This window comes from Bombus vancouverensis, chromosome 15 (genome assembly GCF_051014615.1).
Source record: "Bombus vancouverensis nearcticus chromosome 15, iyBomVanc1_principal, whole genome shotgun sequence".
NCBI classification, from domain to species: domain Eukaryota; kingdom Metazoa; phylum Arthropoda; class Insecta; order Hymenoptera; family Apidae; genus Bombus; species Bombus vancouverensis.
Window position 1 is genome coordinate 9761020 of NC_134925.1, and position 18053 is coordinate 9779072.

The window sequence follows — 18053 nt, forward strand, 5'->3', positions numbered from 1 at the left end:
ATACGAACACGAACGACGAACGATTAATAGTGGATATTTGCGTAAAATATCGAGCAGTTTGTAACATCCGTCGTGAGTCATACTACGTCACATGCCTTTGCCAGTCCCGCCGAACCTCCGTACCAACTATAATTACGAAGTTTAATTGACTAACGAGTGCAGACGGGGATCGGCGAACCAGTGCAGAAATGGAGCTCTGATTGGTCCATTCACTAAACCCGGCTTCGTTCATTCACGTAGCAATTAATTCGAAAGCGTCTAGCTGCAGGAGTCGAGTATAATGTTCCTCGTAGAAACTTCTCTTCCCGCAATAAAAAAAAAAAAAAAGAAAAGAAAAAGGAAGAAGGAAGGAACGAGTCAGAGAACGTATCGATATCGGCAGTTTCACGACCGAATCTGCAAGTCGACCCGGCTCTACCAACGATATTCCACGGTATATTTCGATCAGTCGGCGTAACTCGCCTGCAACGAGAAAAGAAACCCCACGAATTGAAACCACTGTATAGACACTTTATTTCTTTCGTTTGAATTATTATTCAGCAATGAAACGTTGGGATAATACAATTCTTTATCGGTTATCGAATTAGAAGCACTTGAAACTTTTAACATTCGTTACTTCTCTTTTTTTTTTAAGAAAATTAAAAAACGTAAGTGAATTCTATTAGCAAAATTTATCAATTACCAAAGTGCGTTTGATATATATAAGGACGTTTATGGAGAAAGTCTATGAAATAAAGCGATAAATCGAGCAAATTGTCGGTCGATGAATTGAGAGTTTTAATCCTATTTTTTAGTATTAGTTAGGTTTTATCGATAACCATAGTCTGAAAAAGCTTTGTTCTGAGAGACACTGTGTTTCTATTTATACATATAATAAAACGCCAGAAGTATTGTGTCTGTGCATTCAATAAAGAAGATAAAACTGTCATCCAGGAACAGCTCATAAGCTACGGAGTCGAAAGATCTAATCTTTGGAATTCTTGCCTGCCCGTTTGTTTCTCTATTTCTCCTCGCATCACGTACAAACTACCGAACGAATTTTTAATCTTATTTTCTCCTTCTTCTTGTACGCGTGTAGCTCAGTGTCCGGAAAAGAAAATCACAGTTACGTTTCGTCTCGATCCGTTTTGCAGAAGCCGAGAAGCTGCTTCAGCGATAATTTGAACAATCAAGAACAATTTGTCATCTATCTAATAACAATACGCGCGTGTATATAATCCATTCTTCTAATCCTGTCTGCATAACCAATTCACTTACGAAACTGAATTTTCCGCGTCCTAACTCGATTCAACCAAGAACAACTATACCGAGACGACCGAAACATCGAAGCACCAGCTTCGCATCGTCGCTCGGTCAAATCGCCTGTACGTTTGTCAAATATCTACAATTGCTCGATTTATAATGAAATTTAACACCGGTTTAGTCGCCACCTGATAAAGTTGATAATTTCGCGAGGTCGTTGAACGAACGGATCGTCGAATTCAGTGGAATCTTCTCAGGCTGGCGCAAGGTTTCCCTCGCTAACGGACATATCCCGGTGCCACGGGACACATGTGAAATCGGGATAGTGGGCATGGGAACACACGAAATGCAGATCCGCCTTCGCATATGCCTTAACACACGCACGTATGCGCGCCGTACACCGAATTAACAACGACCTAATTGACCGTCGCTAATTCCCTCGTTCTCAACGCCTGGCCTCCCCCTCGTCGGTTGCGTCCACGTCGCGTTTTACGACGGACATCGTTAACGCCGACAGCGTCTCTCAAACTTTCTTCCCGTCTCTACTCGATCAACACCGAGAGAGCTACAACTAGAAACTTGGTCGATGCGAGTTTTCTACTCGACACCGTTCTTTTCTATCGCGTGTTTTTGCGACCGCGAACCCAATTTCTCGACTTTCCCACTAAAGTATTGTACGTCGATCATCGTATATCGTCATTTCATAATGAAACTGTGTCGTTTTTCGAATATGCCTGCCATATCATGAACGTGTCGCTTCTTCGAATAGTTTTCAACGTGCAGTGACTCACGAAAGTATTCGAACGCTCTTAGGAACTTTCTATGTACGTTCTCGCACGAAAGTTTGGAAAGTTAATTATATCGGCTCGAGAGTGGAAAAAATTAAGTAGCTGAGAAAAGGAATTACGTAATAGAGACATGGACGAATAATAAGTGTACAACGAAGAAATTATATACTAGTGATATATCAATGGTTTTATTAAAACACGCGTGTAATTTAGAACTCACGATGTACAAGCAATTAGCAAAATCGTATCGAGACTGCAGGATGCCCTAATTATTTCATCGTGACTATATCAAGGATATTTGGAACGGGTCTGAAAGCGTATACGGAAGTCACAAAATATTTATTGGAAGCATACACTTTGCAAAAGGTCGAAGATATTTGTACAGTCGATTATTCACTATGTAGCGAGACTATCGTTAGCACTAATTGTATATACGTTCAACACTGTGTACTATTCCTACTGTCTTCTGATCTTTTGCTAGGTGTGTATGTTCGCAGCGTACGTCTCGTAACTTCTATGTGCATTTCTGAATTCGTTTCAAACGTTGCTATTATAATCACGACAGTCGTGTCTCGTTACAGTGCCAACAAAATTTCGAAAATTTCCGTGCGATGCGAATAACATATCGATAAAATAATCCCGTGGTAAGCGTCCGGATGCTTTCGGCTAAGCAAGCTGTTTTCCTGAAAAGCTTGACGGAGTTGTGTCACTTTTACACACACACAGGCGTGCAATATCATCGACGTATCGCTTCTTCAACGGGTTTTCAAACTAATTCCCGTCGATGCTGGTATTTTCGTCCCGTGTTCTTGCAACTTTGGCCACCGCGATGGCATTAAAGATAAGCTTCCTCTTTAAACGGAAGCTCGAATCCCGTACACAGAGTCGCGAACTAAAAATATCGTCGGGATGCATCGATCAGAGGGAACCGGATTCGGACGCCAAAGTATTCGGCCTTGATCGAATCGACCTGCGTTCAATTCGTCTCGATCGGACTTCGTTTCCTCTCAAAGGGTCAGAAAAAAATTTGCGCCTCAAAGCCAACGAAGTTGTGCGTTCGAAATAGAAGAGGGGCTTGGCTCGCGATTCGTCATTCTGCCGAGTACGAGCGTTGGAGCGTGGGTCGCCTGAGCGTAGGTATTAAATGAACTGTAATTATCATTTATGCTTTGGCAGACTTCACGCTTCGTGTTTTGTTCGTTCCCGGTGAACGATACGTGAAAAAGCCGAGCGAGAAACAGCGCCGAGATGGCTACAGACTCTTTTGTCCGCTTTTCACGCAGGATACGTATTTCGCAAAGATAGTGAAAGTATTTAAGGAGTCAATTATCCATCGTATCGGCCAGCCTCGATATTCAATGGAGCCGTATTTAACGCTTATTATATAACACTACTAGTTTCCTACTAAATATATGGTTTGTCGTAAATAACTCGTATATTTAGACTGGTTTCAAATTTTTAATTAGCGTGCTCGTGATAATTGTGTCTTGTTATAGTAGATGGAAGTTCAAAATGCATACAGTATACCGTTAAATACTTGGCACAAATATTTGCACACTTTGCAATGTTAAATCGAATGATTTCCACGATATTTCTTTTTTTAATTACTTTATTATAAATCTCTTAATTCGTCCGTGTCTTGTAACGTAAAATAATAAAGTGAGATTCGTTAGACTTTTATGACAATCGCAATAAGTAGATATTCTGGTAATTATAGCATTGTAATACATTACACAAAAGTTCTTTTTTTTTTTGCGGGAAAGCGTTCGAATACTTCTGTGCGCGAATAACCCTGTAAATGATACGACATTAAACTTCAGTTTAAAAAAATGGATGCGGTCCTCATTTTTGCCGCAACAAACGTCAAGCGAAAATATCGCTTTCGACGGGGAATTCGCGAAGAACATCGACAAACCCTCGGTGAAACTGGGCTCGCGCAAATAACTCACGTTTCCTCGCCAGACAAAGTTTCCTCGATGGTTGGAATTTATCAAGGAATTCAGTTAGCTCGGATTTAACCGAGCAACCGTAATTTCCATCCCCCGAGGAGAGAAAGAGTTGGTCGAATTACCCGACAGTCGAAGACATTCTACTATTCCTACTGGATATTGGAGAGGCGAGACGAGGTCTTTTTCCAAGTACGGTTTACCGAGATTAAATATTTTCGGATTACCGAACGACGAGCCTTCCACGCCACCGTGAACGCAGGTCGATTAAAACCATGAACCATTACTTTGTTATAACACAAATTTAAAATGTTGTAGAGTACGAATTCGATGATCAACTTAAGTGATTTTCATTGCCGATAATCGTTATACAGGGTGGTTGGTAAATTGTGGTACAAGCGGAAAGGGGGTGATTCTAGGCGAAAAAGGAAGTCGAAAATATAGAATAAAAATTTTTCGTTCGAGGCTTTGTTTTCGAGAGGATCGACTTTGAATTTTCGATTTCTTTTTTCGCGTAGAATCACCCCCTTTCCGCTTGTACCACCAGTTACCAACCACCCTGTATATGATTAAAATCTGTTCGACTGCTGGTGGTTATCGATGAGGAAGATTTGTTTGGTTACCAATAACCATTACAGGTGGTGAAAATATCGTGTGATTTACTAGCGATCATTATCGACGCCGATAAACTTCTTTTTTATCATTTTCTATCATCTTCAATTTCACAATGCTATTAGTAACATTGAAACTATCAATAATATTGATCAAAATATTCGACGATAATCGACAATAACCAAGAAGATAGATCGTCGTCGATAGCGAGAATAGTACTAATCAAAAAATATTTCCATCGCCTGTACTGGTTACCAGCAAGCGAAAAATGTTCTCATCATCAATAATGATTGCTCGTAACTAAAACCGATTTCCATCGTCGAGATAATGATTACCAACAACCAAACAGATTCGAGTCATCTGTAATGGTTATTCGTAATTAGGTGCAATATGAAAAGTTGATATCTTCTAGTAATTTCACGTTTTCGAACATTTGCTTAAAGACGCGTTTCGACGATCGGTATTATCGACGATAATATTGACAATAATATTAAGGTTATCGAACTTGAGGTTCTCAACAGAAACCCTCAAAGAGACGCTCCAGACGATCAATATGTTGTAAATACAACGTTGAAGACCTTAAATATTAGCGATAATACCGATCGTCTGCGCGCTTCTTAATGATCACTGCCCTGGATTCATCTTTTCCGTAGAAATTTTAAACGAATAACCATTATCTTTGGTGTCCGATTGAAACGTAAAGGTGACGAAGCAGGCAATCGATGTAACGAGGTCCTGTAGAAGCTGGAGTATCATCGATGGAGAAAAATGTGGGTCATCGTGGAATTTTGATTGGCCGTTTAAACCGCGTAGAGTCATGGCGATGCCGCGAACGGAACCGTCATAAACATGCGCACATGTGCGCTGTTTATGGGAACGAGATTGACGTCAAGGGTGACCAAAGGAAAAAAGGACGGCTCGCAAAAAGATCGGCCAAATGTACGCGCGAACAAGGTCCCTTCGATAGACCGAACGACCAACTTTATCCCTTGACGCAAACGATGCTCAAAGAACTTCCAACTTTCCTCCCCTCCTTTTTTTGTTAGTTTTTCCGCTTAACGCTCGTTTAATCGCGTCCCAGAGGCGTCTTGCGCTATTAGTTGGCAACTAATAACGTTAGCAAACTCGCAACAAATCGTAGTTCGTAAAGTTCACTTGCGCAAACAGTTTTTACAATTTTGCGAGCTGCGAGTTAGGTAACTGATAGGTCGCTTGCCAAAATAAGCAAAACCTTAAATACGCGAAATCGCAGGAAAAGTGTTGCAATTTCCTCCGCGAGCACGATATTATTAGTGCGCTTTATAAATATTTGTAGCAATATATTATTGTGCAAGCTACGGCTTGTAACTTGACTCAATCGATAACAAAATTAATAATATTATTCACGTTCGTACGAAATTTCTCGTATAATTATTTATGACTCGCGTTATCTAGAAGCGTCAAATATGAGAAATATTACCATCGGCTGACATTTAATCCGTACAATTTACTCGCGGAATTTTATCCATTCTATTGATTCTACGGTGCAAGAGGAGATATTAGTATCGGTAATTTGTAACTTTCAAAATTTCACTGATAATTGGTTCGATCGTGCGGGATATTTTTTTTGCAAACGTAAAGCGTGCACGTGCACGCAGCAGAGGAGATTAATAATGGAGCAAAACGAGATTTCCACAAATCAGTTAGACATGGCGTAATAAACGTTTTCGCATTAGCGATAATTATATCGTACGTGGACGTTCGGCAGCGGATTGGCCGCATCATTTTGCTAACGCTCGTGTAACGCATCGGCTCGTGACGAATATTAAATTCTGGTGGCACTGGTCTGTCGCAAATATTTCGTGCCGAGGCTGCACCTTGTGACCGTAATTGAATTCATATAACGCGGATTATGGCACGTAATGCTGCCTGAAAATCATCCCGACCGAGAGCCTTGTAACTCGTGCGAGTATTGTAATAACTACGCTTCGTCACGTGCTATAAAATTTTCAATTGCTTATAGATAGCTTCTATTAAAATATATTATGCTATAATATAATAGAAATTTCACTAACACTCTTATGTCACGCCTTTATCACGATTATATCGTTGAAGTTTGAAACAAACTTGAAAATATATATAAGAACTGCGAGACATTGCAAACATTCGCTTCGTAGAAATTCGCAAAGTATTTGAACAGTCGATTATTTATTACGTTAATAAATTTCGGTATTCTATGGGGCTATATTTAACGCTTATTATATATTTTGTGTATGACTATGCATAAATAACTCTCGTCTTCCCTTAAATTCAATTAGAATCCTGATATCGATCAATAACGACAGCCACGTGCCATGAAATTTTCGTCTCATCGTCAATCGACGTGACAGCTGCTTTTAAAGGATTAAAGTAAAACTTATCGAAAGGAAGCAAGCGTTTGATCGCGGAACGAGTACGCGATAGCACATGAACGGCAGCGTAATCGCCAAAAGACGTGACACAATAACAATGAGGTTGCATGGAAAAGAGAGCCTGTAGCGCGTCAACGTCGCAATGATTCATTCGATGCGATTATAGTCTTGTCAGAATTCGCACGATTCGGCCAGCAACGTCGTAACCGGTTTTGATTTCCGGCTAAAACGTCAACAGGAAATTAACGACAAATCGAATGCCGTAACAGTCAGGTGGATAGCTTTAAATCCGTTAGACAATCGGGAAGTAATTATGGCTTTGAATTTGCGTCGCGTCGACCCAATTAGACTAGCCTGAATTAAATGCATTTTCCGATCAATTCGCAATCTACCGTGGAATTCATCGGCCATTGCGATGCGCGCACGGAAGGAGAAGGTAATCGTGAAAGTATAGTACAGAACCGGTTGCAATGGAAACGTAACGAAATTACGTTGATTCGCGTGCGTTCACTGAAATCGTCGGTCTGTAAAACGTACGTATTACAGACGGTACGATACATCTCGTAACTACGAAGCCAGTGAAAAATGTTCAACTATAGAAGCTCCTTAAAAAGCAAATCGATCGACTCCATTTTCTAGAAAATTATTAATTTCACACAGGTACTAGCCATTATCTAGGTGCATACAGTGGCGGATAAAGGAAAGTTAGAAAAAATTGATTAAAATTGATAAATTTCGTACTAAAAATTGTTTACTATATCGATAACAGTCGTTTATTCGTTATCTCTTATTAAGTATGATTTTGCGAAATTCCGGTGTTTTCTTATATTTCTTATTTTATACACTTTCTTCTGCCCCTCACTGCAATTACTATCCAACTCCACGAAAAAGAAATGTTCAGCAAGCTAAGAGCAATTAGTTTCAGCGAATAGACTCAAGTTTCTAGATTTTGTAGCTTATGTCTCCGGATATTCGCATCTTCTGTCATGGAAAAAGCGACACAACGTTTTTGGTTACCCGATAGATTCAACCTTCACGAGAGGATAGACATTTTAGCAATTTCTTTATAAGTTAAAACTTCCAACTAAAGATTCTAACAGCTACTTGTCCATCAGCTGCACCAAGTAGAACAAAAGTATCCATGAATTCTGTCGAGTGGAGGAATGGACAAGGTTGGAACGGTCGATAGTTGGGAAAACGGAGGCAGGAAGCAAAGTTGGTGGCGTTTGTGAAAATTGAACTAGAGTTGGCCCTAGAGGCAGCGAGCTTGCTCATTGTTCGACTGGATGTCAAGGACCTCTCGTTCTCTCTGTCTCTCGATGTAATTAGCATCGAAGCACGGGAAACGCGGACCGCTGTTTGTCGGACGCGTTTCCCGCGGGCAAATTTCGGAACAAGGGCATTCCCGCGGGACTCTTGCCAGCAAACTATAATCCTCTGCTCACCGCACAGAGGGATCGATTTTCCTTTCGAACGCCGCCCGCTCGTTAAAATATGCGCAACAAAGGGAAGAGAATATTTCTCTAACGATTTCCACTGGTCGACTCTGTTGCAGGACCGTCCCCAGATTTCAGCAGGCACACGCTGGTTAGACCGCGAGTCTATCACGGCAGGACCAGGCGGCACATCTCCTCGACCAAAGAGAACGTAAGTTGCATTTCTCGATGCTTCGTCACTCTCTTCTTATATACGCAATATATCTACGTTTATCGTATTTTCTAATACAATATAATGTAATATATAGTATATTTAATCCTTTGTACACTCGGAATCTACCGTGACACGATCCAGCGTTGTTGCATGAGTTTTGCAGACGTATTCAGCTGTCGTTTATTAAATTATCGAACATAAAATTCGCATTCGAAGATATTGTCTCTCTTGTGATTAGAAGATAGTCTCATTAATTTTAAGCATTTTAGAAAAAGATAAAACAGTGGTTGTTTTGATTTTGTTGAGAGAAGACTCATAAATTATTTCAATCTAGAGGCAGACTCATTTTTGGGTATTTTAGATCGTTCTTAGTTATCAATTTAACGCGGTCTACAGTACGTTCGAAAAGGATGAGCTTCTTTGAATAATTACTTCTCTGAGCGAGTATTCGCACGACCACGTTTTAAACGTTAACATTGACGTATAGATAACAAGCAGGGACTGTCGTTTTTTAATAACTACACTTTCCATGTACATCGTTCGAGTAATTTAAATCCCAGCCACGTACAATTTCTAAACTAACGACACAATTAAAACAGTGTTCGTCGTTCGATTGTTGTTAACAATAGCAACGGTTCCCTATTTAGATCTTACGGTAAAAGCGCAGTATATCGTTCGAATAATTATGAGCGATAATCGCTCGTGTATTTATATCACTTCCTTTCCGATTCTATCACGATCGCGAAGTCGCCTTATCTGCGTTTCTATTACACGCTTTACGCACATTACACACTTATTACTACGTATTGACAACCAGCGTTGTTTCATCGCTACCTATACAGCAGCTACAAAAAGTATTTTAACGATACCATAAATTTTCCAATAAAGAGTTTTAAATTCAATGTTTCATTTACATGGCGAGAAATTTCTGTAGTCGTACGAAGCACTGCTAAATCGTACAAAGATTTAACCGAATCCGATTAATCGCATTGGTACAAATGCTACGAAAAATACAAGAGCGGGTCGATAGCTTCTGTAGCCACTGTATATTCCCATTTAGAGACACTTGGTTGCAGGAAAAAAGTGACTCGTCCGCATCGAACCTTACCATGGCAGCGAGATTTCTCGCGAATTATCTTACGCGCGGGGAAGAAGAAAAATCGATGAGTAATTAGCAAACGCTGCGTCCGTCTCGGCCACATGTCTGCATTTACGCAGCCGACTTGGAATGCTAGATACGGGCCGCCGCGTCGACGCTGCAACAATTTCGATGCAAATGTCGCGCCGCACTGCGAATACGTAATCCAGAATAGCAGCATTAACTGTGACCTACCTGTCGCACAGAGACGAGAGGTCGCGGCAGAAATTTCATCGATGACACACCAGGGCGAGGATATTCGACCGCGACGAAGCCGAGCCTGGAGCTTCCATCGCGTCGTAAGCTCCATCACGGACTTCGTCACGGTTTTCGTTCGCGCATCGTGTTCGCTTCGAAGCTGTTCCGGAGATGTGTTTTGTGCCGAGCTATTTTTAAGCCGATGAATCCTCTTAACGCGAGATGCGTTGAAAACAAAATAAACGAAGCGGCTCCGTAGTATTTTCGACGCGAGGTAGATGGACGAGGATAGTCTGCGGTTGAAACCGAGCGAAGTATCGTCGAATCCCCATCGAACGACATAAAAATACTTGCAGCTACTAATTATCAGAGTGCAGGTATTTGCGTATTTAGGAGAAGTTTGACGGTACAAAGAACGCGTAGAATCCACTTGACAGGCAAAAGTGCGAAGGGTACGCGGGAGAAAGGAACGTGAAATTTGAACATTTCTCAGAGAGGGAAAATTTATTCTTCGGTATAAATACAATGTGGCAACTTTGTATTTTCTCATAGATATCGCGCGAAGATGAAACATTTTATCCTTCGTTTTATTCTGCATCATCCTCGGCTTTTACTTGTAATTTTAGATAATATATGGCACGTTAAACCGTGTGAAATGAAAAATGCCCTGTGCAACTCAATTTCTTATAATTATCGTAAAGCTGGGGAAATTAATGCGATATAACCAGCGGTGAAAAGCACACACGGGAGCATACGGAAATATGTCAAACTGAAAATGCGTTAAAATTCCTCGTTTTTCGTATATAAATCCTTCGTATATAAAATATTCGAAGCGAACTCTTTACAAGATCAACAGTTTACAATTTATTTAACAATTAAGAATTCATAACGTATCGACGGATTAAACATTTTTGCATCTGCATTTTGTAAATTACAATTACAAAAATACGAGTTTCCATAAACACCTACGATCGACCAACGATCGATGCAAATTTTATGCAAATTTATACTTTTACGAATATACTTAATCACGATAGTAAATCCTCGATAGAAAATTATTTTATCCATCAAATGTTATATTACAGAAGACACTGTCCTTTGGATATTTTATCGATGCTTTGGCGTCGTAAAATTTTGCACTGTCGAATTTCCAATAAATAATTAAAAATCCACTGCCTGCCAGTGATATTTGAATGCTCGATCACGAACACCGATGCTGATTTTAACGAATACTACGTGATACCGAAATTTGACCTTTCGGACCTGTTACGCGAAAGCTGCTTAATCGGTAGGAAAAAGCTCGTCGCGCGCAAGTTGCAAAACGGTTGGAAGGAGAGAGAACAAAGATAAACCGTGTGGATATATGGATAGTGAAAGCCAAAGTCGGGTGTCTGGTTGATCGAAACATCCACGTGCACCGCACAGTTCGAGAGTTACAGCGATTCCACGTTACACGCGATTCCGGTGCTTCTCTTCGAGCAAAACGATACGCGCGGCTGCAGGTAAACACAGCCAATAGAAGCGAGAAGCAAAGTTTGTCCGATGTTCGGCCGGAGAGAGAGAACTACTTGGATGCGCGTGCACGTTGCCTTGCTGTTTGCCACCAGTTTGAAAACATTAGCATAGACAGCCGAGATAAATAAATCGCCCGGTGCTCAAACATGGCACATTCTTAGTCGGTTCCGCTTAATCCTTGTGCGCTATGAATCGGTTTCAAAGGATCGCGAAATGCCACGATCCGATAAAAAAGTAGAAGATACAGTCGTGTAAAAGTAGGCATCGATTTTATCTATGGAGTTTATGAATCCGCGAAACACGAATTTATTCGCTCGTTAAATCTTTATTTGCGCGTTAAAATTTGCTAAACGTAGTAGCTCATACGTTTCTTGTTACGCGTTATCGGTGTCTAGGACAGAAAACGAAACGTTGGAATTATACGAGAATTTTGTTAGCACAGTATACGAAGATGCTGCGGCAGGAAAAATAATTAAAATTCCAAACGCTCGTTGGTCGTCTCGCGATTTCGTTTCCAATACAACGAGTAGACCGTTCTTCTTAATATTACGATTAATGCCGATTTTACGGCCGCGCTATATCCTGTTCATCCACGTTACGATATAGACAATTGCCATGGGAAAATCGTTGAAACAGTTTCGAACCGTAACGGGAGTACATTTGTAACGGGAGTGGTTGTTTGAAACGGCAGTCGAGAAGGCGAGGTGTTAGGATTACTCGAACGGAATCAAAGTAGCCGAAAGTCGTTTTGCTTTAATTCGATCAGAGAGGGAGAGAGAGAGAGTAAGTATAAAAAAGGGGGAAAGAAGCGAAGAAACGCGTAGAAATTGAGAACAAGGAAACAATCGTAGAACGCGTATAGTGGCCGAGGCATTAGAAGAATCGCTTCGTTGCCTAATGCTACAGATACTAAAGTAACAGCGATCTCGCGGCGTCAACGAAGTAAGGCAATTGACCTCGTTTCTCGTTATCACGGGGAAGAATGAACGCTATCAGCGCGTCTGTCCGCCGCGACGAATCTAATTTCCTGCTACGTAGGGTCGCTTACCATACGTCGCAACTCGCAGCTGATCTCTTCGCGCCAGCATCATTCGATTCACTGATTACGCGCGATCTCGATTTTCCAATGTGTTCCCCGGAGAAAACGATCGGATGCGCGAGACTAATTCGCAACGGCTTGTTGATTATGTGGCCCAGCGTAACAGAGAAAACCCGATGACTATTTCTATTCCGCTTTCACCGTGGCAATTTCGTTTTAATGCTTTCGATAATGAAGCTATTGATATTCGTGGTAACGTTTATTAGGCTGTCCGAAAAGTGTCTTTCTTCCACAGACACGTCTTTTACAACAACGCATCATTATACAAACACGAAACCTAATCTGTCGAACGTTGCGATCTTTAGTTCGATGGAACAAAACGGACCATACGTAATTCGATAAAATAATATAAAATGGAAAATGTCGTGCGGTCGTTATTTCCTTCTAAAACGAGAGAAACTTTTCGGACGACCTAATATTTTCTGTCAGAAGTTGAAGATCACACTCGTTTCGTGTATTTGACGCCGAAAAAGTAGAAAACCCATAGGACGACTATATCTTTATTTTCTAAATTTATTGCCCGTATTTTGCTAATTTTATAAGACTATCGAGGCATCAATACGTATTCCTATAAAAAGATTTATATGTGTTGCCTTAACAAAGAGAGGTAGATGTATTGGGGGATTATCGTCGCCAACTCCGTGGTCGTTGCAAATTGCAGCGAAAATTGCTCTTCGATAGAAAATTCTTCGATAAACTCTTCGACTGTTTTCGCACTCTTTATCGTTTTAACTGTGCGCATGAATCGACCGAATTTTTAATTCGATCGAATAGAGTTTGAAGCATTTTTTATTATTTAATTTCTCTTATCGCCGTAATCCGATAAGTTGATTGTCGCGCCGCGTTTACTGTTGCTAAATAAAAAGTATTGCTAGGATAAAAAGCAACGCAAAGATAGTAGGCGATCGAAGGAAATTTCCGGTCGAACGTAATATACAAAAACGTATTCATAGCCGTAGAATGGAGGACGCTCTTCGGTTAACTGTCGGTGAATTCTGTTGGTTTATCGAGCTTCGATGATCTCATCGGCGATGCAACATGCCAAGAAGAAAGGCGAAAGAGAGAGGCAAACAGAGGTAAAGGGAGATCGTGTATATACTTAGATTCCCTTTATGCGGTTCGTGAGTTTGCAACCGCAAAGGAAAATAGAGTAGTTGCTGTGCCGTAGCGTGTACACTGAAAGCAGCTGAACTCTTCGACTAAAAAGTGCATCGATAGGGGAAATTCGCCGTGCTGATCTCGTACGAATCACGATCATCGATCTAGATTATCTGGAAAATCCTTTCAATTTTTCGAATAGCGCGCACAATACATACGTATCGAATACTTTCGTAAAGTTAAAGACCCATTGGCAAGCTAAGGCAATCCAAGGGCATTTGCTTCGATGCATTTATACGAAACCATTTTCGTTGGCAAGCTAAACTAGTCCAATCGCTTGAAAAATTGATTCTTTACAAATATATGCAAGCGTTTTCACCGAAGCCAAGTTCAAGTGCCTCGAAGGTCCATTTAGCTTGGCCTAGCGCGAGATTGCCTCGTGAACAATTTTTCGTAGACCTTAGGCGCATCGTGCAGCACCAGGTCCTCGGGGAGGTCTGCCGCCTCCTTCTAAACATCCTTTTCTCGCCTGCTATCACGAACGAAAGAACACCGCTCCCAATCAGCTGTATATCGTAAAATCGACGGCGCGACTTTTCAAACAGATAGAAAGGGTCTGTGTGTCAAGAACTTTTACGATTTACCGTGGCGCAGCTTGGATTAGCTTAGTCTCGGTGAATCTCCAGCTTAATCCACTACACACGCGTCAGGGTATTTTCTTTATGGGTTTATCTAAACTACACACACGGGCCTTGGTACTCACGAACAAGGGTGTCTATGTTCATCCGTCCTAAACGAATAACGATAAACTGGTTCGAAGTTATCTCTACGGTCATGGTTTATAGTTATCGATGATTACGAGTCATTGTATCGTAAATGCAAACAACTCGTTGGCAAAACCTCTTCGCGCGATAATTATCTGCCACTATGTAACAACCAGAGGAACAGGTTCGCCTGCAGCGGAACCGGCGAACTATCGGGTAGCTTGCAACTGCGATAAAGAAAAGTGTGGAAAGTGGCCGACTGAAAAACCGAGAACGTTTGCTAGAGCACAATGGAAATTTCTTTGTGGATTACGTTAATCATTAGCGGAAGCGTAGAGCGGTCCCTTTGCCCCGGTCTCAGGGGCCTCTAGGACACGGAAACGCCAGTTCCTTCATCCTCTATGTTCTTCTAACCGTCGACCTAGTCGCCGAGGCGAGATTAAAAGATGCCTTTCATCCTATACAGCACCTACAAAGAGCCTCTCTGTACGTTACGTACATTGTGCACGCTCGCTACGAGCTCGTTAACCAACCGAATTTCCAAGAAACCCGTCAGTTCGAATAATTAACGCGTCTTTCGCGTGGCTTATCGCCGTAACAATTAGCAAGCGCCAGCCACGATTCACCTTCGAATTATTTTCGTTAATCCTAACGTTAACCCTCCTCTCTAATTCTTCTCTCGCGTTTAACCACTACGGTAACCGCATTCGGGATTGCCCACGCTAATTGCAATTCCTCTCGCCACCAGGTGTTTATTTCAAAATTAACGCGATAAATCCGCTTTCGTTATGGCGTGCTTCCTGCCATCGCGGTATCGAATAACGCGCGTTAATATCCACATTTTTCAGTGGTACAATGAAAAATCGTATATTTCGGATTCCCGGGTTTTGTATCTGGGTTCTGCGAATATCTCAGTTCGCTTGTTTAGGCCCGGCCTGAGAAAAGAATTGAAAGGTTCACGAAGAAACCGAGGAAAAAGTAACGTACTGATATAAACGCGATTGAAATTCGAAGAATCGCAAGCAACGACGTCCAATCGTCGTGAAAATGTTAGAAAGTAATCTGATTAGAATTTATCGTCATTCGTTGACGATTTTCGAGACTAACGTTCTTCTTCGTTTTTCTGTTTGTTTAAGCTAGCTTGTTAAACGACAAAGCCTCGATCTTAAGTATAAATCATCATGGTCATATATAACCGGCCACGGTTTCTCCTGTGACGCAACGGTGGTCATTGGTGACCCGAGCGCTTGAACTTTTTGGAATTATAAAAATTGTATGAAAATTGACGGTTAGGGCATTTTGAACGTAACCGATAAATAGAAGATACTTTGAAATAAAAAGTGCCCCATTGAACGATTAAATATTTTTATCAGAACATCGATAAAAAAAAAATGAGAACAAGTCTTGCATCTAACGGTGCACTGTGTTAAAACACTTTAAACATAAATGTGGCTCGTCGATACGATCTGCACGATAGGTGGTCACCTTTTTGGTCCGATTCTTTGCAGTTTTTGATCCTACCTGTTTAACATTTTTTTTATACCACTCTCTGAAAAATTTCCGTGCCAGATACGTTTGCCCTTCTTTCTTCTGCATTTCGTGTCGCAATCTTTGTCGAATAAGTAGTGGCAGTCAAAGTGTTAAATTATTGCATTACGATTAAGGCGTACAGTTCGACGTTTCTAGATTACGTTCAGCCTTAGTTTTCAATTAGGCTGGGCTCTTCGTGAATTTCTAAATAATAGTTACGAAACTGTTGGAATACTTGCGGTGCAAATATAGCTTCATAATGTAATAAACGTAAAATACGTGCATAAAACGGAATCGATGGAAGTCTTTGCCTTCTAAAGGTTCACTGTCGATAAAGCAAGTCGCACGATAAAGTAACGAGATATTTTTCCTCGAGCTTAGTTCCAGACGATCGATAAACAGATAAAGACTATTGGTTAACGCTTGCACCACGGTAATCGAAGAAACGAGACATCGCGCGATTAAAATCACACAGCGAGTCATTAACGTGTTTCAATGACCACACGCTGACTCTGCAAATTACACTGTGCACTATCGCAGTTACGATCGTTATACTCTGTTTGAAAAACGTTACACAGCCAACGATTAAAGAAGGTTATACAGAAATTACGTAACAGGAAATTAAGAAGAATTTACGCATCGATAGATAGAATTTGCGCGAAAGTCAACTTGTTGGTTTGGCAGTTGAACGCCGGATAGTTGAAAGAAGAATCTCGTGCAACCACGTCCTTTGAGGTGGAAACGCTGGAAACAATGGGACGGAACGGCGCTCCTCGTGGCAAAAATACTTTGGCAAAAGGATCGGTCACGAGACCTTCCGTGTTCCCGGCTCGTTTCCTGCAAAACGAGAACGCAATCAAGGACAGCGTTATGGAGGACATTTCGTGGAAACACAGTTCCATGACAATAGTTGGGTGGGCGCGGTGGACGAGACGCGAGGATCAATTTTACGAGAATCTCCACGAAATCTCTCTCTTTAACCAGCCTTTGCGATTTCTCCCTAGGGACTCCTTTTTCCTGCTCCAATAATACAAGTTACCAAGAGGGTTCCCCTTGGTAATTTCCAAAGAGCTGTTTCGTTTCTTTCTTTCAAAATTTTTGCTGTATGAAATATCGTGCCAAATATTTTCACGATCTTCCACTTTCTCACAGGAACACCTTTCTCTACCCCAATAATATGTAATAATATGTGCTACCAAGGGAACACGCTCCGATGGTTTCGACAAATCGAACTCCTTTCTTTTCCAAGCTTTAAGTATTTTAAGTACTAGAATATCACACTTACTCTTGACGATTTTTTAGCTTCCTACTTTCCGCTTGTTCAAAATTCCTTTGACATTGTTTTGACGCTACGCGATGTCTGCAGATCGTGTTTGGTTTATACACACGCACATGCGTTAACTTCCGTAAGTGTCTGTGTATAGGTCAGTCACGTATATTCGAGTACATCGAAGAACATAGAAAATGTTCGTCTTTCTATCGAGTTGGCAACTAAGTGATTGCGGATTTTGTCGTTAGGTGGTATCGACAAAATCCGCGATCGCTTGGTTGCCAAGCCGATATTTCCGCAATAAACCAGCCGTGCGAATATTTTCGTCTCTCGCGCTGCCTTTTTCTTCTTCAGATTTCGTTACATATTCCACTTTAAAGTTACGTTATTCAAACTCTAGCGGCTTGAATTCGAACAAATCGGCCAACCTGAATGAGGCATAGCCGCGTAAAGAGATATCGAGAAAATCGATCCGAGCATTGTTAGTTTTACTTGCTAATGGACCGGTTAAAAACGACCTGCGCCGGCGAGAATCGTGGAAAAGGCCTGACCCGTTTGCACATTAGTTTCTCGATATCGACAGGTAACGAGCACGGGTCATGGCGGTAGAGCAATTGGAATATCGAGAAATGTTTCCCAGATTGGCAATCGGCCAGGTATGGATTGCTAACTGTCCAACGACGATGATAGAATCCACGCCGGTAGAATTCCGTGGATCATCTATCTTCGATCCAGGCTGCATCCTCCGACCGTGCCCGGAATATCTGAAACGTAGCCTGACCTGGGAAAGGGTTTTCATTGCACGCCATGTTG

The 18053-nt window shown here is 41.3% G+C and overlaps 1 protein-coding gene across 2 annotated transcripts in view; it reads left to right on the plus strand.

Annotated features, from left to right (window-relative positions):
* Positions 1 to 18053, plus strand: part of Meltrin (disintegrin and metalloproteinase domain-containing protein meltrin) — a 70524-nt gene that overhangs the window by 32577 nt on the left and 19894 nt on the right. Inside the window, exon 2 of one of the 2 annotated variants that reach the window (XM_033349984.2) lies at positions 8534 to 8625. The exons of the other annotated variant lie outside the window; for it this stretch is intronic. Within the exon in view, the coding sequence (XP_033205875.2) occupies positions 8534 to 8625 (92 nt within the window). The remainder of the gene's footprint in view (positions 1 to 8533; positions 8626 to 18053) is intronic. 2 annotated transcript variants of the gene reach the window in all.